General features: G+C 38.5%; 1 protein-coding gene across 10 annotated transcripts in view; it reads right to left on the bottom strand.

The window, feature by feature from the left end:
• The window catches only part of Pphln1 (periphilin 1), an 89,885-nt gene that overhangs the window by 35,926 nt on the left and 34,907 nt on the right, over positions 1 to 19,052 (bottom strand). For 5 of the 10 annotated variants that reach the window (XM_042677604.1, XM_042677612.1, XM_042677605.1 and 2 more), the window contains 4 exons: positions 13,448 to 13,659; positions 7,323 to 7,379; positions 4,658 to 4,737; positions 1,162 to 1,281 (listed from right to left, as the gene is read on the bottom strand). In XM_042677604.1, coding sequence (XP_042533538.1) covers positions 1,162 to 1,281; positions 4,658 to 4,737; positions 7,323 to 7,379; positions 13,448 to 13,659 — 469 coding nt within the window. The remainder of the gene's footprint in view (positions 1 to 1,161; positions 1,282 to 4,657; positions 4,738 to 7,322; positions 7,380 to 13,447; positions 13,660 to 19,052) is intronic. The other 5 variants (XM_042677613.1, XM_042677610.1, XM_042677607.1 and 2 more) reach the window with 3 other exon arrangements.

Consider the following 19,052-nt stretch of genomic DNA (forward strand, 5'->3'; position numbering starts at 1 on the left):
TCAGAAATGGATGTGGATACAAACTTTTCTGTCAAGAAGTTATCAAGGCATTCATCAAGGACTTTGTAACAATAAGTTATTATGTGGGCATAACTAAAATGATTTGATGCTAACGTTTCTTTTGAACTCTACCATTCATTATTTGATAACTGCCTTGGAGTCTTACCATACAAGGGTTTAATTTTAATGAGAATATGTGTTACCATTTGAAAAACCCAACTTATTCTTTGAAATGGGTGAAAGTGCCAGTAGACTGTTACAGATTCTTTATCCAGGATAATAGGACATGACAAATGAGATGTAATAAGGTTAAAAACATTAGCAGTATAGTTTAGTTACAGCATACTATACACTAGTACTATCTTATAAAAGGAAAGAAAATCAATTGATAATTGAAGAAAACGTATGTCCTAAAACTTAATTTTCTCCATAAAATGTCTCTATTTTCTTTTTAGAGACATTAGTGTTATACAGATTTTTTTTTTACTTCATTTAAACATATTTTATTTATTTATTTTGCAGTCCTGGGGCTTGAACTAGGGCCTGGGTACTATCCCTGAGCTTCTTTTGCTCAAAGCTAGCAACCACTTGAGCCACAGCGCCACTTCTGGCTGTTTCTGTTTATGTGGTACTGAGGAACTGAACCCAGGGCTTCGTGCATGGTAGGCAAACACTATCACTAAGCTACTTTCCCAGCTAAACGTATTTTAATATGAACATTTCATAATGTTCGGTGGACCCCAATGTTCTCATTTCTTTGATAATCAAGATCCATCATAGATCTTAGGTAGCTCAAACAATGCTTAATTTCGTTCTTGAGATATTAAATAATGCATAATGCATAATGTGTAATATAAATACAGTCCACATGTTAAGTCAAATTGTTTAACTTTCTGAATTCAGTGGTTTGACTGATGGTTAAACATGAGATACTTGGAAAGCAGAGTCTATCAGTAACACATAAATAATGCATTTTAGTTCTATACTCCTAAAGCATTGCAGCCACTCAGGCACAGTGTGATGATTATTACAACCCTGTACAGTACATTTATCAATCCATGAGGATAATTTCCTCCAAGCATATTCTGAAGTACTGTAACAAACCAAGTATTTTCCACTCATAATTTAAAATCCAGACAAAATTTTCACATGTGAGCATACCTCAAACTCAGAAATTTCAGGCAAGTTACTCTCATCCGACTTCTCTAACTTTTCCGCAGCCCACTTGCTTGCAGCCTCAGCCAGTTCCTTTTCGGTTAACCTAGTGGGTTTGTCTAACACCTAATAAAAATCCACGAACATTTCCGTTACAATTCTCAAGGGCTTTTAAACTTCAAGTATATTGAGAAGCACACCCTAGTAACACTTCAAATTACATGAACTTCCAAATGTATGACAAACAGGTTTCTTCATTTTTGCTCCTTCAACCAAACTACATAGATTCCTTAAAGTAGTAATATCTTTGAGACACAGACTAGATCTAACTCAATTTCATTTACATAAAACTTCAGGAACTCCTCTAAGGAACAAAGCAAAAGACAAAGACAACTCATATACTAATTGTATATGGAATAAAAATGACAGTACACTGATTGATCTCAACTTTTTATTTTTAATTATACTCAGTGAAAAAAATGCCAAAAGTGAATTAAGATAAATTCGTAATTAATGCAACAAGAAAGTCTGGAAAACTAGGAAAGAGGGAAAAAGACAGGAAAACCTGTCTTTATAATTTGTAATAAATTATATAAATCCTACTCATTACCTGAGTTTTTGTGCTTAAATCCACCACTTGAGTCTACCACTACTTCCTTTATCAAATCAGACACAATTACAAAGAAATCTTGCCTCTGGAGTTACAGACTGGATCTGAAGTGGTTTAATCATCAGCTAGAAAGAATGATTTCATATGCATAATGTATGAGGCTTTCAGCCTTGGCACTCTCAGTTACAAGATGGGGCTAATATTACTTAGTTTACGACATACTTGTGAAAATATGATAGGTAATGGGCCTGAAAATGTCTAGGATAATGCTTAATACCCATTTTTCCTTGTTTTCCATATTCATTGTTAAAACATATTTGGAACACACACACACACACACACACACACACACACACACACACACACACACACACACACACACACACACACACACACACACACACACACACACACACACACACACACACACACACACACACACACACACAGAGCCTCCTGGGAAACTTGGTCTTCACAAGATAAATACAAGTCCATCATTCTATCATGGCTTATGTAGCCACCTCCAATCCCCACCTAAAGGCACCCCAGTCCCTAATCCTTGGTGAACTTCATGATACTACATAAACTTCAACCACCTGGTCCTTTCTTTGGGTCACATCTTGCATATGGCTCCTACCATGCCTATATATACAACAAATTAGTATTATTTCTGTTAGTCTATAACAACTTTTCTGAAAGAAAGGAGAAAATCTGACACTTCCCTTCAAAGTAGATTAAAGTACATTTCACGTCCTTAAGGAAGCCTAAATATCTCATATTCCAATGCTTTGCCTATATAGAAGTTTACAAAGATTGTAAAATAACATATTACTATATGGAAATATTAAGGGTTTTTTAAAAGCAGAAAGAGTGCTAGGTATGTATGTTACACACATGTAATCCCAGCATTTAGAAGGCAGCGGCTCAAGTACAAGTTTGTGCCAGCCTGTACAACATAGTTAGACCTTGTCTAAAATATAAACAAGAAAGAAACAAAAGAAATGGAGGAAGGACAGAAAGCTAGAAATATAAAGAAAGATGGAGTTGGGGATTTAGCTCAGTGGAAGAATACTTGCCTGGCAAGTATAAGGCCCTGAATCCTCAGCAGGAAGGCAGGAAGGAAGGAAGGAAGGAAGGAAGGAAGGAAGAGAGGGAGGGAGGGAGAGGAGGGAGGAGGGAGGAGGGGAGAGGGGGGAGGGGAGAGGGGAGAGATAAAGAGAAGAAAAAGATGGGGGCTGGGAAGATGGCTCAGTGGTAGAGCGCTTGCCTTGCATGCCTGAGGCCCTGGGTTCAATTCCTCAGCACCACATAAGCAAAAAGAAAAAAGCCGGAAGTGGTGCTGTGGCTCAAGTGGTAGAGCGTTAGCCTTGAGCTGAAGAGCTGAGGGACAGCGCCCAGGCCCAGAGTTCAGGCCCCACGACCGGACCCAAAAAAAAAAAAGAGAGAGAGAAGAAAAAGAAACAAGAAAGTAATGAAAAGAAACACAAACTGATGCCAATACATCTAAAGAATTTATACTTGACTTTTTAAGTAAGAATTTATCTTTTCAAGTTGGAGTTATGAAACGAAAACAAATACTTATGAGTTCAACCATCCTGCAATTCATGTATTATTTAAATGTGTGTACTTTAAAACAGTCACACAAATCTAACTTCTAACAGAAAATAAAACCGAAAAAAAAATCTTATAAGAATAGTAACAATGTTTGCAATAAAAATTCCTCCATCAACACTGGTGGTTCACATAAACAATCCTACTCAGGAGGCTGAGATCTAAGGATCCCAGTTCAAAGCCAGCCCAGGGAGGAAAAGTCGGTGAGATTTTTATTTCTTACTTCCAATTGACCACAAAAAGCTAGAAATAAGAGCCGTGGCTCATGTGATAGAGCACTAACCTTGAGCAAAAAAGCTGAGGGACAATGCCTAGACCCTGAGTTCAAGCTCTAGGATAGGCAATGGAAAAAAGGTTACTAGTTATGAGCAAGAGAAAGGAAGTAAGGTGAGTAAAGACCTCCCCATTCTTCTCTGTGAGGGTACCAGGGCTTGAATTAGAGGTGGAGATGACCTTGATCCTCAGGCCTCAGTTTCCTGAGTAGCGCAGATTATAAACTACCCGTATCGCACTAAAGACAACTTCTAAGCAAATAACATTTCTCACATTCAAATTTATATACATGGTGCCTGTTTTTGCAGCTTGCACTGAGATGCTCAGCAGAAAGATAGGAATGAGGATGGTGATCAAGAGTGCTGTCTACTCCTTAGAGAAAATTATTTTATTTCTGAGTCTTGAATCTGCCATAAAATGGAGATTTACACTTATAGTATAGGATTTCTGTATGGAGTAATGAGAAAAAAATAAGGTATTTAAAACTGAGCAGTTACAAACTGCTCAGGTCTCTGCATACACTTAACTCCTAAAACAAAAGCAAAATCCACAAAGATGCCCCATGGAACTATGTATTCCCACCTGGTCAATTGTGAGCAATAGTTGCAGCAGAAAGAACTAATCTGAGCATAACCTACGGAAAGAATCTATGACAACAGTGCTCATTGACTCTGGTAGCTACTTTCAAGTCATAGTTATGTAAAGTTCACCATGCTGTTTGTGTTGGGGTTTTTTTGATGGTACTGGGGTTGATAGACATGCCACTATGCTCACCTATAGAAAAGGGTTTGGGGAATGGGGTTGCCCAAGCCAGCCTCAGACTATAATCTTCCCATTGTTAGCCTCCCAAGTAGGTGCAATTACAGGTGCCATGGCTCACAACAGAAGTTTTTAAATGAAATAAATTAGCCCTTTGGTTATGACAATACATAAGAGTATCTGTACTAGTAAATCCCTCCTACTTTCTTTGTACTTCTACTTTAAGCTAATTTTAGGAAAGTAACAAACCTTTGATGAAGGAACTGCTGAAGAGCTTGAAGGTGAAGTGTCTCGTGATGTTTTCAAAGACTGAGCAGATCTCTCTTTACCTATATAAATAAAATATTAATTAATGTGATTTTTCTAGCTCATTTGTTTTCAATTATATAATTTTGTAGCCAAATTAAGGAGGAGTCACATACTTAGTTTTAGTACAAGAGCTGCTGTACAATGTATTATTAAATCATGTTTATATCTACAGCTATCTCTTCAGAATGGCTGGATAACATCAAAAACTTAAACTCAGAACCAAATGGTATTATAGGGCCATCTAGGCCATACCAATGTCAGTTAATGAACAAAATCACAGAGAAGACATAGGCAGAACAGTTTTAAATCATGATGCTTCCTCTGTTCCTTAATGACAGTTTTTTATGTATCACAGGGGTAGTCACTGTAGTCAATATGCAGACAACTCACAGATCTAGTTGTGAAAGTCACTTCTATATTATTAAACCTTGGCAACTTAGTTCCAGCAGCCACCAGTTACTATCCTAGACAGGTAAGAAGGCTCTAGAATGAGGGATAGCTCAAGGAAAGCTTTACCTAAGAAATTTAGTAGATACTTTTAAATGTTCACAGACTAAAAATGAAAGTAGAAAACTAATCCCATGTCTCGCATGAATGCATTCCAAAATATTTGTCAAATTTGTTAAAAAAAAAACCAAGATAGTCATTAATCTTACAGTGTTGTACATATCATTTTTGACAGAAATTAAAGTCGAAAATATAGTATTAATTAATCACCAAGAAAACATTTAAGGAGAATCTTAAAAACTAGTAACTAAGCATTTCACTAAAATTTCACATACAATGATCTAGATTCTTTTTTTGGGGGGGGTGAGGGGCGGTCAGTTGTAGGGCTTGAACTCAGGGCCTGGGCACTGTCCCTGAGCCTCTTTGTGCTCAAGGCCAGCACTCTACTACTTGAGCCATTGCATCACTCCCCGTTTTTGAGCAGTTAATTGGAGATAAGTCTCACGAGGAGTCTCTTGGGGACTGTTCTGCCCAGGCTGGTATAAAAGTGTAATTGCAGCCTCATGAGTAGCTAAGATTACAGGCATGAGCCACTAGCACCTGGCTCATCTGCTCTTAATTGCTGTGAAAACTAAAAATATTACTAAAGTGAAGAGAAAAGATACCAGGCTTGAAGTCACATAGAAGATGGTCAAGTCTGAAAAGTAGATTATGGCCAGGAGAGCAGACAATTGCAAAGCCAGCTTCAGTCTAAATGCCTCTATAAGCACTTCCTCACCAAAGCCAATATAGGTAAGCAAGAGCCTATTACCTAGGGCAGGGGTGAATAAAACCTCTTTCCAATGTCCTGAGACCCAAAGCCCTTCTCTAGACCAGTGGTTCTCAATCAAGGATAGTTAAGTACCACCTACCTCCAGACACTGGGGAATTGGGTGAGGTATTCTATATTGTCACCAATGAAAAACTGCCAATAGCACAGACTATGTACAGGCAGGATAATGCTACACATCCTCTTCTCCCCCAAGTAAAGAATAATCCAACTCAAATATTAATAGTTCTGGAGCTGAGAACCCTGCTGTAGGATAAGCAATCCAATATTGAAGCTTCAATTCTTTTTTTAAAAATATAACCTAGAATCTTCAGGTAACATCACCCTGGTACCATAAAAAGATTTCACACTAAGCAGCTTTAAAAGTTCCTAGGAAAGTTAAAGAAATATAATAAGATCATCACTTCATTCCCAAATGGCAAAGAACTTAATTTAGCCATCCCTTATTGCATGTCCCTTGCAAGTGACAAGTTCTAAAGGAAATAATATAGTATGTTATGTATAAATGCCTATGGCCTATTTAGCTTAACAAAAGGAGAGGGGCTGGAGATGTGGCCCAAGCAATAGAGCCTGTTACCAAGCATTAGACACAGAATTCAAACCTCAGAACAGGGGGTAGGGAGAAGGGGCTAGGTACTGAATCTGATTTTTCTACTCTTATCCCCATCCTACTCAGATGAACAATTCCTTGAAAGAAGATGGAAGCACTAGATCAATGAGCATTGCAATGTCAATTCTAGCATGAGTGCATTAGTTAAGGTACAGGAGGAGGGAAAAATCACACAAGCAGCTGTTAAATTGCTTACACAGCATTTCCCTTTACCAATGACACACGCAAGTCAGGTCCCAAAGTTTAGTCTTAGGAACTTTTCCTCATTTTAGAGGCTCAAAGGCTAATTTAAGCAGATAATAACCAAACATTATGCAGAAGCAAAGGATAGGGCAGGAGATTCATCATGTATTCACATATATCCTTTTATACCTGGTTACATCAATATGAGGGGCAGAAGAGAAGCAGAAAGAAGTTGATAAAGATGGCAGCCTAAGAGCACAGAAAAGGAAGAGAACTCCCTTGATCCTACCTGCCAGTGACCCATTCATTCTATAGATCTCAGCCTCCTATGGGGTGGCTATTCCTGACCAGGACTGGCTAACCCAGGTAATGAACCCCTGTATCCTACCAGATCCTACTTCCTGATCCACTACTACACTGCTATCCAACTCTTAACAGCAGTTATATTTTTCCTATTTTCATAACTTCTATCAATTCCAGACCCCCTTCCCATCCCTTTTCAAATTCCCAAATCAAAAGTCTATCTCAAAACTCACCTCTTTCTGGATTTCTTTCACTCTGCCGTTTGTAGGAGGCACCAGCACGCACAGGCTCTAGGAAAGGTGGGCAGGGAGGAATTAACACCAGCACCTCTGTGCCCAGGAGGGACAAGATAAGACCCCCCAGAAGTAGGAGCTATGAGAACAGCAACTTCCAGGTATCTGCCAGATGATCCCTCAACTCTTTTTTACCCTGCCTTTGAACTAGGTGGGAAGCGAAGAAAATCTTTACCTAAAGTGTGAGCAAGTAGCTATGCATCCTATAGTATACTTCTGTAGCACACTGAGATAGCTATTCAGAGATGCAGACACAGGAACAGCTCTAAAAATCTGTCATATTATGAAATAAATTAATGTTTATACACATTAATAGACAACAGTTAGAAATACAGGCTATGTATCTGTGACTTCCTTAATCTGCCTAGAAACGGATCCTGTCACAAAAAGGGAGACCACAAAAAGGGAGACTTAAGAGACTGGCACCCCAAGTAGAAACTCTTACAGGTTGACAACTCTTCTGAGAGGAACTCTTGAGATCACTTAGACTTGACCTACCTAACAAGAAAACTCTTTATTTCTGTGCATTCTTCCCTGAACTCTCCTACAGCTGACTTACACTAGCACAGAAGCCCCAAGCCTCTACTCCAGCTCTATACAAGCTTTAGTCACCTGAACTTTTGAGCCTTTCATTTTCTTAGAATCTCTCAAGCATGCATACATAATCATAGTAAATTTGTGTTTCTTATCCTTGTTGGATGGATCTACTGTCTGTGTATTTCAGAACTACTATGAGGCAAAGACAAAACCTTTAAACTCCCCTACAAAGGTGAAAAGCTAACTGGAAGTGTTAAAAATAAAGCTCAAGGACAGAAGGGGTAGAAAGGAATGAGAAAAGGACCACAGATAAAAGACTTTGACAAGGACTACATCTTATTCATCACTGCAGGTGCCTAGTCTAACTTATGTTTCATGAGATTTCCATTCAAAGAACTGTAACCAATCACACACACACACTCAGTCAAGAGTGAAAATATGAATCACCACTACAACTCAAAAATATCACTGGGAAGGGATGGAAATGTGGTTTAGTGGTAGAGTGTTTGGCTACCATGCATGAAATCCTGGGCTCAACTCCTCAATACACACAAACAGAAAAGGCTGGAAGTGGTGCTGTGGCAAAAGAAGCTCAGAGACAATGCCCAGGCCCTGAGTTCAAGCCCCAGGACTGGTTTTTAAAAAAAGAAAAGAAAAAAGAAGTCTCGGGAAAGTTTTCCCATAATCATTCTGACTTGCTCCTAAATAAATAACATGCTACTAAATCTAGCTGTGTTTATGCAAACTGCTATATACAGATTTCAAAACATCCACATTTACTACCTTGGATGAGTCCCTAATTTTCCCTTATTTGGAATCCTAAAACACTTGCTACTGTCTCTTGCCTACAAATTTAACAGTGCAGAGGGAATCAATTTTCTCAATAGACTAAATATACTAGTCCAACACACAGGTATCTTTCTAACAAAATTCCTTACCAATTATTGCAAGTCTTTCTACCAGGGATCCCAAACTGCCTATTTTACTTCTGTAAATTTTTAAAAACCAAATTTCCCTGAAAGAAAAAAAAAATCCACAACTTTTATGTGATTTTGGCATTATCATCAACCTGCCTTCAAATATGTTTCAAATTTTTCAAATATGGTCCTCTGGCTATTATAAGAACATTATGGAGAACCAGTACCCTATTGTTATTGTCACTGGTCTCTGCCGTCGGGCAAGGTTTTTGTCTTCCTAAGCAGTTCATTTGTTTTCATTACAAGGTGTAATATGAAAACTATCCCTGCTTGTACTGGCCAAATAGTTCAACTACAGCTGCTCATTGCATGAGAAACATTTACTTCCTACACTATTTATTCTTCTACATTCCTAGTATTTTCTTATTTACATAAATTTCATTTGATTTCATTTTATTAAATATTTCTTTTATTAAGCCACCTCAAGTTATTTTTCAAATCAATAGCTAGAATAGTGATATTATACCAAAGCGTACCAGCATAGCAGCTGAATGCATTTTATCCATCCCTTCATCTTAGTCTATGTTAGCAGTGTGAAGTCAACACGATGAAGTATTTACTCCATCAATATCAGCAAACACAACAGCAAACACAAAAAAAGTCTTCTGAACTCTGAAGAGTCAATTTATCAACAAAGCACTGGAGGTACTAAGTAACTTTTACTCCAAATTTCAAGAGACATTGTAGTCATTACTACATTTAATTACAAATTCCCATTTCAGGTTGCAGTTAAAAAAGTTTAGACTATTCAATTAACTCCTAACAAACTAGTAACGCAAGCAGAACTTCAGAATCTTCAACAGTAGTACTTACCACTACAACCCATTAAGTTTGAGATTGTTTTATAACACACTTAATAGTAATAAACCTACTGTGTAGATTATTCCAAAGTTTCCAATTTCTAACTCAGAGTAAAATTAAAAGATTTCATATCTGTCCTTTTATAAATAAATTTTCTTAACGTTTTGATATTTGGTCTTCATACCCGCGTTTCTCAGCTTTCTGTCACTGTAATACCTGATAAATAACTTATACAAAGGAAAGGCATATTATTTTGGCTCACAAGTAGGAAGTTTCAATCTGTGATCACTTGGCTCCAATGCCTGTGATAGCAAAGGGCAAGTGGCAGAGGAGGCCTACATTACCTTATGACAGCAGGAGCAGCAGGAAGAGGCTACAGTACCAGTATACTCTTCAAAGGTACACTCAAGAACATATGGTCCTTCAACTAGCCCTTCACCTCTTAAAAGGTCCACCACCTCCCAAAAGGGCCACAGGCTGATGACAAAGCACATTTCAAACCTATTGTCTCTGTATTCTATGTTGAACTTCCTTACCTCTTTCCTAGCATTCTGCTGCTTTTCAGTTGTTCTTTTTGTTTTTAAACATGGAGGTTTCTCTTCAACCCCGAAACTGTTCTGGCTAGGCTTCAACAAGCACAATATATTTAAGTTTTAAGCCTACCTTACAAACTGTTCTACAGTTAACTAAGAAAATGCTACTTGCTGGGTGCCAGTGGCTCATGTCTGTAATCCTAGCTACTCAGAAAGCTGAGATCTGAGGATCAGGGTTCAACGCCAACCTGGGCAGGGAAGTCTGTGAGACTCTTATCTCCAATGAACGACTAGAAAACCAGAAGTGGTGCTGTGCCTCAAGTAGTAGAGTGCTTGCCTTGAGCTGAAGAGTACGGTGACAGCACCTAAGCCCAGAGTTCAAGCCCCACAACTGGGGGAAGGAAAAAAAAAAAAGCCATTCAACTATTTACCCAGGACCTCAAATTCATGTCAGATGTGACTGTACAGGCAGACTCTTTCTCTGCTTGAAAGGTTAAAACTAGCTCAAAATACTGCTGTTTTTGCAGTTACTTGCTGCTTAAAGAGAGCTCTAAATCAAGATAAAAGAAACCAAAAGAGAAAAATTACACAAGTGGTACCATGGAAATAGAAATTCAGGGCTATACACTGATGAGTTAAAGTAGAAAAAGCAAAAAGGATTTTCATATGCATAGTTTGTGACTTAAGATGGCCAACTTAGTTTTTCTATTTTATGGTGATAGACGAGCCATACACAGTGGTAGAAAAAAGTTTTGGAACTCTCAATGCTAAACAAAGGCAGAAAACTACATTTCCCAATCACCCAACTCAATCACAATCATAAACAACCAAAACTCTATAGTGGATTGGGTCACTAAACAATTACATAGTGGGTTAGTTGTATTAAATGTATTTCAACATAATATTTCCCATTTAAGATGGGGTTTTGTAAGTCAAGGAGCATCTATACTGGTTCTACATATTAGCTTTAAGAAATTTTTCCTATTGAGGTAAAATTAAAAAATTATAGAAACAGTTTAGTACTCTAATAAACATCAAGAAATCTGGAAAGAATTTTACTGTGTTTGAACATAATAGCAAATCTAACATGATCTTTCAAAGATATGCTTTCTTCCTGAAGTGTATTTTCCCGCTAAAAACAAAAACCAGAGACAACCAATTCCATTAGCTACTTTTCATTACTGAAAACTCACAAAGCAACAAAAGATACTGCAGAAGAAAAAAGAGCAATTATCTTTTAAGATAAAATTGGAAACTATGCACTGAAAAATACCAGACTTTTAGTACAGTGCTATGTTTTTCTGAATCATAGACAAAAATATTGGGACTGTCCTTTTGGGTCAGGAAGAACACGATTTCCCAGAGATTACTGGTTTATTCAAAGTATGAAACAGAAAATGGATGGAAACAAGAACATTCTGTGTTAAAGATACCCATAAATACAGAGAAAAGATACAGGTACAGGGTTTGAAGATCTACATACTGCCTCTGCTTCCCCTAAGATCCATCCATTCCTAAGAGGTAGACACAAAAGTCAACAGCTCATTAATGGTTTGGATCACTACTTAAGAGTCCAAGATTTTTAAAGAAAGTACTAAATTCTATTTCAGGGCCTCCAAATAACATATAATACATTCCTAGTATTATTCTTCTCCAAGACTCTTGGTTCCACTGGAATCCTCCCAACACTTTGCAGTTACCTTGGAATGCATACCAAAGACTGTCTCAAAAAACAAATCCCAAAAAACCAAAAAGTTAAAAAGGCTTCAGTATCATCTTCTACAAATATTCGATCTCTGAATCCAATCAATAATGAATTTGGATTTAATTCATTCATATCTGGGGGAAAGTTCTTCAGGTATCTGGCTAATTTGGGATATGGCTATATATAAGAACATTTAGGGCTGGGAATGTGGCTTAGTAGTAGAGTGCTTGCCTAGCATGCATGAAGCCCTGGGTTCGATTCTTCAGGATCACATACACAGAAAAAGCTGAAAGTGGGGCTGTGGCTGTAGCCTTGAGCAAAAAAAAAAAAAGCTCAGGGACAGTGCCCAGGCCCTGAGTTCAAGCCCCAGGACTTAAAAAAAAAAAAAAAAGAACATCCACTAGCATTGAATACCTAGCCTTAAGTACCTAGCTCTGCAAATTAAAAACTGATAAATGTGTACTAGACTTAAGAATGAAGGAATAGTCACTGTGTAGTAGGAAAGGGCTATTGAATTAGAACTTTGAATTGAAAACCACTGGACATGAACCACACTACTTTCTGATTTTACTATTTTGGCTTATAATTCTTCCTACTCTGAATACACTTCTGCAGTGTAGAAATTGGTAAAAAGAGATGTCATCTCTCCCATGTTTTTCCATCTCGAGGGTGAGAATTAGCCTCTCATCTTTACATGATCATGTCACGCTAATTTATTTATTATGTATCATTTCATGCATCCAAGTTTTATCTTACATAAAGTAACACTAATTTTCAAAAACAGTGCTAGTGGAAAATAAACACACATAAACACATACATACACACGTTCCTTAGACAGAGACATATTAGTATTTAATAAAGTTCTTTGAAAACAAGAGGAATTGTTTCATGAACGAGTCCAACAGCATACAGTATAGTCTAGAAAGATACGATTTCTTGTATCTAGAAAACATATGCCTTAATTATTTATTCTAAAACATAGAAAGCAAGTTAGGGTGACATGGTACATTTGCATAGAATGCTCTATATTAGTAGATGCTCCTCACTCCACCCTACCCCAGAACTGTGGGATGGAAAGAATGAATCTATGGGTAGGTTTTAATGCCAAATTCAATAATGCTATACCATGTTATTTAGAGATGACTGATGATAACCTGAATGAAAACCAGACCATCAGATATATAGTTATTACCTACTAACAAAAGGTTGAAAAGGTGAGAGAGGCATAAGAACTACCAGAAACCATAGGAGAACGTAACTTTCAAACTTCATCATCAAGATCTTTTACATGCTGACAATTTAAACAAAATGTCACAAAGACTTGAACTTCACGTATTCGGGGAAAAAAAATCTGTGTGTATGGTATACATTTTCCTGTTAAGTTTGAAAATTTTCAAAACAAAACAAAACACTGAAACTAAAGGGAGGAATGTATGTCTTAGAACACAGCGAGGCAATGTGACTCAACGTACTTTCATTGGTGAAGGCCGCTACGTGTTAAATATACGTACTTCTATGCTGAGACTGGTGGAATGAATATGTTTTGCTCCGTTCTGGAGAGTAGCCCCTGCTGCTGACACTGGAGCCAGATCTGCTGTGTGGAGAGTCCTTTCGACCTCCAGGTGACTCTCTGAAAAATGGAGGCTCCCTTTTATGGGGAGAACGGTCCCTTGAATAATGGGAAGAGTAGAAACTTTTTCTTCTAAAACCATCTCTTGTGTCCCTTTGGAAAAAAAAAAAAAAAGAAAAAAAAAGAGAAAGAAATTAATCACACCCTCTATCCCATACACACAAACACAATGGCCAAATTTCCAGTTATAAGTGACCCTACATGCTGCAATGTTAGTTCTCCTTTTCTACCAATGTCTCCTGTTGAAGCAAGTTAACAAAATAAAACAAGTGAAATACAATTTACAATGAATCATTTTTCACATATGGAGTAGAAAAGTTATTTTATGATAAGCGAGTATGAATTATAAACTGTCCATCAATACAGACTTGTCTACTTCTCTTGCCATCAATGAATTATACAATCATACTGTCAATGAAACCAAAGAATGCCAAAGATTTCCCAAGTCAAAGTTTTCTTGGCCTATTCTTACTTTCTAAGTATAGCACAAGGTAAACATTTCTGTATCTGAAAAGCTCTGAAGTCTGAACTCTGAAGTCTGAAGCTCTGAAGTATTAACATAATGCTCAGAATTTCAATGAGTAAGCTTTATGCAAATATTCCAAGTTAAAAAAAAACAGTAACTCTCTAAAACTCTGGTCATAAACAGTTCAAAAAAAAGGGGACACACACACACACACACACACACACACACACACACACACACACACACACAGTATCTATGACTTTTTCTTGCCATGGTGTAAAGTTTGGCAATGTTGCATTGTCTATAGGACTTCTGGGTTGTCATGCATTGGTGGATGGTGACCACGGATGCCGGTCAAACTCTATAATGTCCAGGATGTCCTGGCCAAACACACCACACACCAAAAATCTATTGCTAAGTGTTAAGAAACCATGGTATTTTACTGGTAAACTTTTGTTCCTTGAGTCTGCCCACCCCTCACCTTTACAAATCTCCACTTTCAAAATTATTGAACAGTATCAATTCAAAGCAGCAAGGAAGCCCTACTATCACAACTTTATATAGTAGTACTAGGAAGGTGGCTCAGTGGTAGAGTGCTTGCCTTGCATGTATGAGGTTCAATTCCTCAGACCACATAAGCAGAAAAAGACAGAAGTGGTGCTGTGGCTCAAGTGTTGGAGCTCTAGCCTTGAGCTGAAGAGCTCAGGGACAGCACCCAGGCCCGAGTTCAGGCCCCACAACCAACAACTTTATACAGTAAAAACCATTCACACAACAAATAAAACTTATTCAAATTAACAAGATATAAAACTCTACTAAAAGAATACTTAAAACAGGTTATTATTCATTTAACAAATGTACCTTTGTATTAAAAAATATTGTTTTAGACAGAATGCTGAAGCAAACGATGGCACGAAATTTCTTTTCTTTAACTTCCTTTTCATCTTTCCTCTTAAAACAATGTCCAAGGCTGGGAAGGGATGTGAAGGGTAAACAAAGGAGGAGGCTGCAATGCTTGGTAAGAAATGTACACATTATCCTGCCCATGTAACTGTAACTCCTCTGTACAGTATGTTCACAAATAAAATTAAATTAAATTAAAAAAAAAAAAAAAAAAAAACAATGTCCAGTGCTGTTCATGCTGTTCAGTACACACTATGTGGAAAATGAACTAATATAACTTGTGAGCACGGACAGGAGGGGGAAATGGGGAAAGTGAAGGAAGGGATGACATTGTCCCCCCCCCCCCCGAAAATGTATTTATTTCCTGACCTAACAAATGGTAACCCCTCTGTATACCTAATAATAACAAAAGAAATGTTTTAAACCCCAAAAGCCTTAAGTGGAGGTGTGGCTCGAGTGGCAGAGTGCTAGCCTTGAGAAAGAAAGAAAAAAAAAAAATTAGGGGCCAGGCGCTAGTGGCTCACACCTGTAATCCTAGCTACTCAGGAGGCTGAGATCTGAGGATCACGGTTCAAAGCCAGCCCAGGCAGGAAAGTCCTTGAGACTCTTATCTTCAATTCACCAGAAAACCAGAAGTGGCGCTGTGGCTCAAGTGGTAGAGCACTCGCCTTGAGCTGAAGAGCTGAGAGCAGCGCCCAGGCCCAGAGTTCAAGCCCCACGACTGACCAAAAAAAAAAAAATAATAATAATAATTAGGGACAGTATCCTGGCCCTGAGTTCAAGCCCCAGGCCCAGGGGATGAGGGGGTGGGTGTCAGGGTGGAGGATCCAATGTTGGGAATCAAATGCAAGGCAAAGTCTGCCCCTAGTCTATGACATGAATTACACAAGTTCAAAAAATTATTTCAATCTTGATTAAGAATTGTGACTCCGGGGCTGGGAAGGTGGCTCAGTGGTAGAGCGCTTGCCTTGCATGCCTGAGGCCTTAGGTTCGATTCCTCAGCACCACATAAGCAAAAAGAAAAAAGCCGGAAGTGGTGCTGTGGCTCAAGTGGTAGAGTGCTAGCCTTGAGCTGAAGAGCTGAGGGACAGCGCCCAGGCCCAGAGTTCAGGCCCCACGACCGACCCAAAATAAATAAATAAAAGAATTGTGACTCCAAAAGTAGGCTGTTATCCTACAAGTTCAGCTCAACTCCAGCTAATTAATTCCTAACATATATGTCTTCTGCAGATTCAAGTTTTCTTAGGAAAATGAAAATGGCTAAAATTCATTTATGATAAACGGACTCATACAAAATACTACTACTAAAGTGGTGAAAAATTCTAATATTGCCCAGTCTAGTCACTAAAACTACAGGACTCTCAGTAGCCTAGCATCCCTGGCTAGCAAGTGCTATGTATGCATTTAACAGGTTGTAGAAACAATAGGCGGTAGTAGGGATTGAATGAGGAACAGAACCAGAGGAGAAACTTAGCTCAAACAAGCATGTAAAACATGCTAAATCGGTACAGGGAGACAACAACTAACAAGAGTTAGTTCAGGGAAGAAACAGTAGTAGCCTACATAGAATGGTCACATAATACATCTTTTAGATACAGTGGGATATGCTAAATACCTGACTTAAAAAATCATGAAATATAAGATATCAAACTGATTGATCCCTAGAATTCTTAGCATGATGGATTAATGTACTGAGAAATGAAGATGGGGTAGGAAACCTACTTTTACAGGGGTATGGGTTTGATAATATCTACATAAGCAGCTAGAGACATTGTTTTCAGTTCAGAGATATTTTTGGAACATCAACATAAATTTGTAAATAATCATAGGTATTTAAACCTATGAGTACTGATGAAAACAAATATAAAACAGCGAAGACCCAGAATGTACAGGCTAAAAAAAAAATCACATGAAGACACAGACTGTCAAAGAAAAGTGAGAATATAGTCAGAAAAATGTAAGAAAAAAGGAGTGAATTAGTCAGGAAGACAAAGAGTACATGAAAACAGATACTTGGGCTGGGAATGTAGCTTAGTGGTAGAGTGCTTGCCTAGCATGTATGAAGCCCTGGGTTTGATTCCTCAGCACCACATATATAGAGAAATTTGTAGCTGTAGCTTAAGTGACTACTCTTACTAGCCTTGAGCAAAAGAAGCTCAGGGATGGTGCCCAGGCCCTGAGTTCAAGCCCCAGGACTGGAAAAAGCAAAATAGAGACTTTCTGTACTGAAATTTTGTGAGCGATTACTGATACCCAGTTCAGTGGATAGAGGGCCAGCTCATTCAAAAACTAACTCTTCTTCCATTGAAAAGATGAAATGCTCAACTGCAGTTCCTAATCACAACACCAGGTGGCAGTAAAATCATAGCACAGTTGACTATGAACTGAGTGGCCAGGGAGGCAAAGATAGACATTGGGAAAACACATGACAGATTTTAGTGGGAAAGAATAATGTCACTTTTCCTCTTCACATCAACTTCTTCTACTGCCTACCAATCTAAGCAAAATCACCACAAGTAGCGCTCAAGAAAGTAGCAAGGGGGCTGGGAATATGGCCTAGTGGTAGAGTGCATGCCTAGCATGCACGAAGCCCTGGGTTCAATTCCTCAGTACCACATAAACAAAAAGCTGGAAATGGAGCTGTGGCTCAAGTGGTAGAGTGCTAGCCTTGAGCAAATGAAGCTCAGGGACAGTGCTCAGTCCCTGACTTCCAGTTCTAGGACTGGAAAAAAACAAACAAAGCAAGTTCAGTTATGTTTATACAACGTATCTATAAAGAATTACCAGCCAATGCCCATGGCTCATGCCTGTAATCCTAGATACTCAGGAGGCTCAGATCTGAGGGTAGTGGTTCAAAGCCAGCCCAGGCAAGAAAGTCATAAGGCTCTTATCTCCAATAAACTACTAGAAAACCGGAAGTGGCGCTGTGTGGTTCAAGTGGTAGAGCACTTGCCTAGAGCTGAAGAGCTCAGGGACACGGCCCAGGCCCAGAGTTTAAGCCCCACGACTGACCAAAAGAAGAAAAAAAATGACTTTGGCTCAAAGGAAGCTTAGCATCTAGAGTAAGAGGTGGTGGGCTCCAGTGGCCTACCTCTGGCAGGCAGGCCTCACATCCTAACACTTCTAAGCACCTTCCAAAATGGTGACTTATAACACAAAAAACTTTCTACTTCTGACTCCCAAAAGGTTCAAGTCCATCTCAGTCCACCTCCAAGGGTGCCCATAGTGTTGAACAGTTCCAATGCTGTTCAAAACATCATTTCCAAAGTCTCTTCTCAGACTCAAGGCAAACTCTTAGCTTTGAGCTCTTGTAAAATTTTAAAGTTATATAATCCAACATATAATGGTACAAAGCAAATATTTCTCTTCCAAAACAGAGAAATAAAAGAATAAGGAAAGATAGGACCAAATAAGCCCAAAACTCCAGCAGGGCAAACTTTAAAACCTATAGCTACATGTACAGCACCTATGGCAAGTACTTTGAGTTTTGATCTTGAAAGGGAATTGGGTGGGCTTGCTTGTAACCAGCTAGTCATGTTAAGGAGATAAATCTTGTGTTGAAGGAGTTAAAATAATAAATTCTAACTACCAAGTGTGCTGCTTGTTAAAAAGAGAAATCTTTATCAATGGAGATAAAAGGAAATTTCCAATGACTTAGTCAACCTCCTCCAGCCACCTTACTCCAAGATAGCTGCAATGGAGGGAGGTGGGGGGGGAGGAAATCTTTGATAGTGAAGTGGACCCTGAGATGGGGCCCAAGCTGGTAGGATTCCATTTTGAGCTTTGCCTTTGTTTTAGGGATTTTAGATTCGATGGGCCTAGTTTCCCAAATGAAAAAAATGCATCTGGTTCCCCTCCCCTTAACAACATAACCCACCCTTGATTGTTGAGTTAAAGACTGACCAATAAAACAGATAGGTTGAAATTTGGCTCAAACTGGCCACACCACGTACTTATGGTAAACCCCACCTTTTGACTTGCTTTTGGTAAACTCTGCTTTTTGCCACCAAAAAGGTAGATCCTCCTACCCCCTTACCCGCTAAATTTGCGTGCCATTTTTTTTTTTTTGGTCATGGGGCTTGAACTCTGGGCTTGGGCGCTGTCCCTCAGCTCTTCA

Source organism: Dipodomys spectabilis, unplaced genomic scaffold (assembly GCF_019054845.1).
Source record: "Dipodomys spectabilis isolate Male_0828 unplaced genomic scaffold, ASM1905484v1 ptg000039l, whole genome shotgun sequence".
NCBI classification, from domain to species: Eukaryota; Metazoa; Chordata; class Mammalia; order Rodentia; family Heteromyidae; genus Dipodomys; species Dipodomys spectabilis.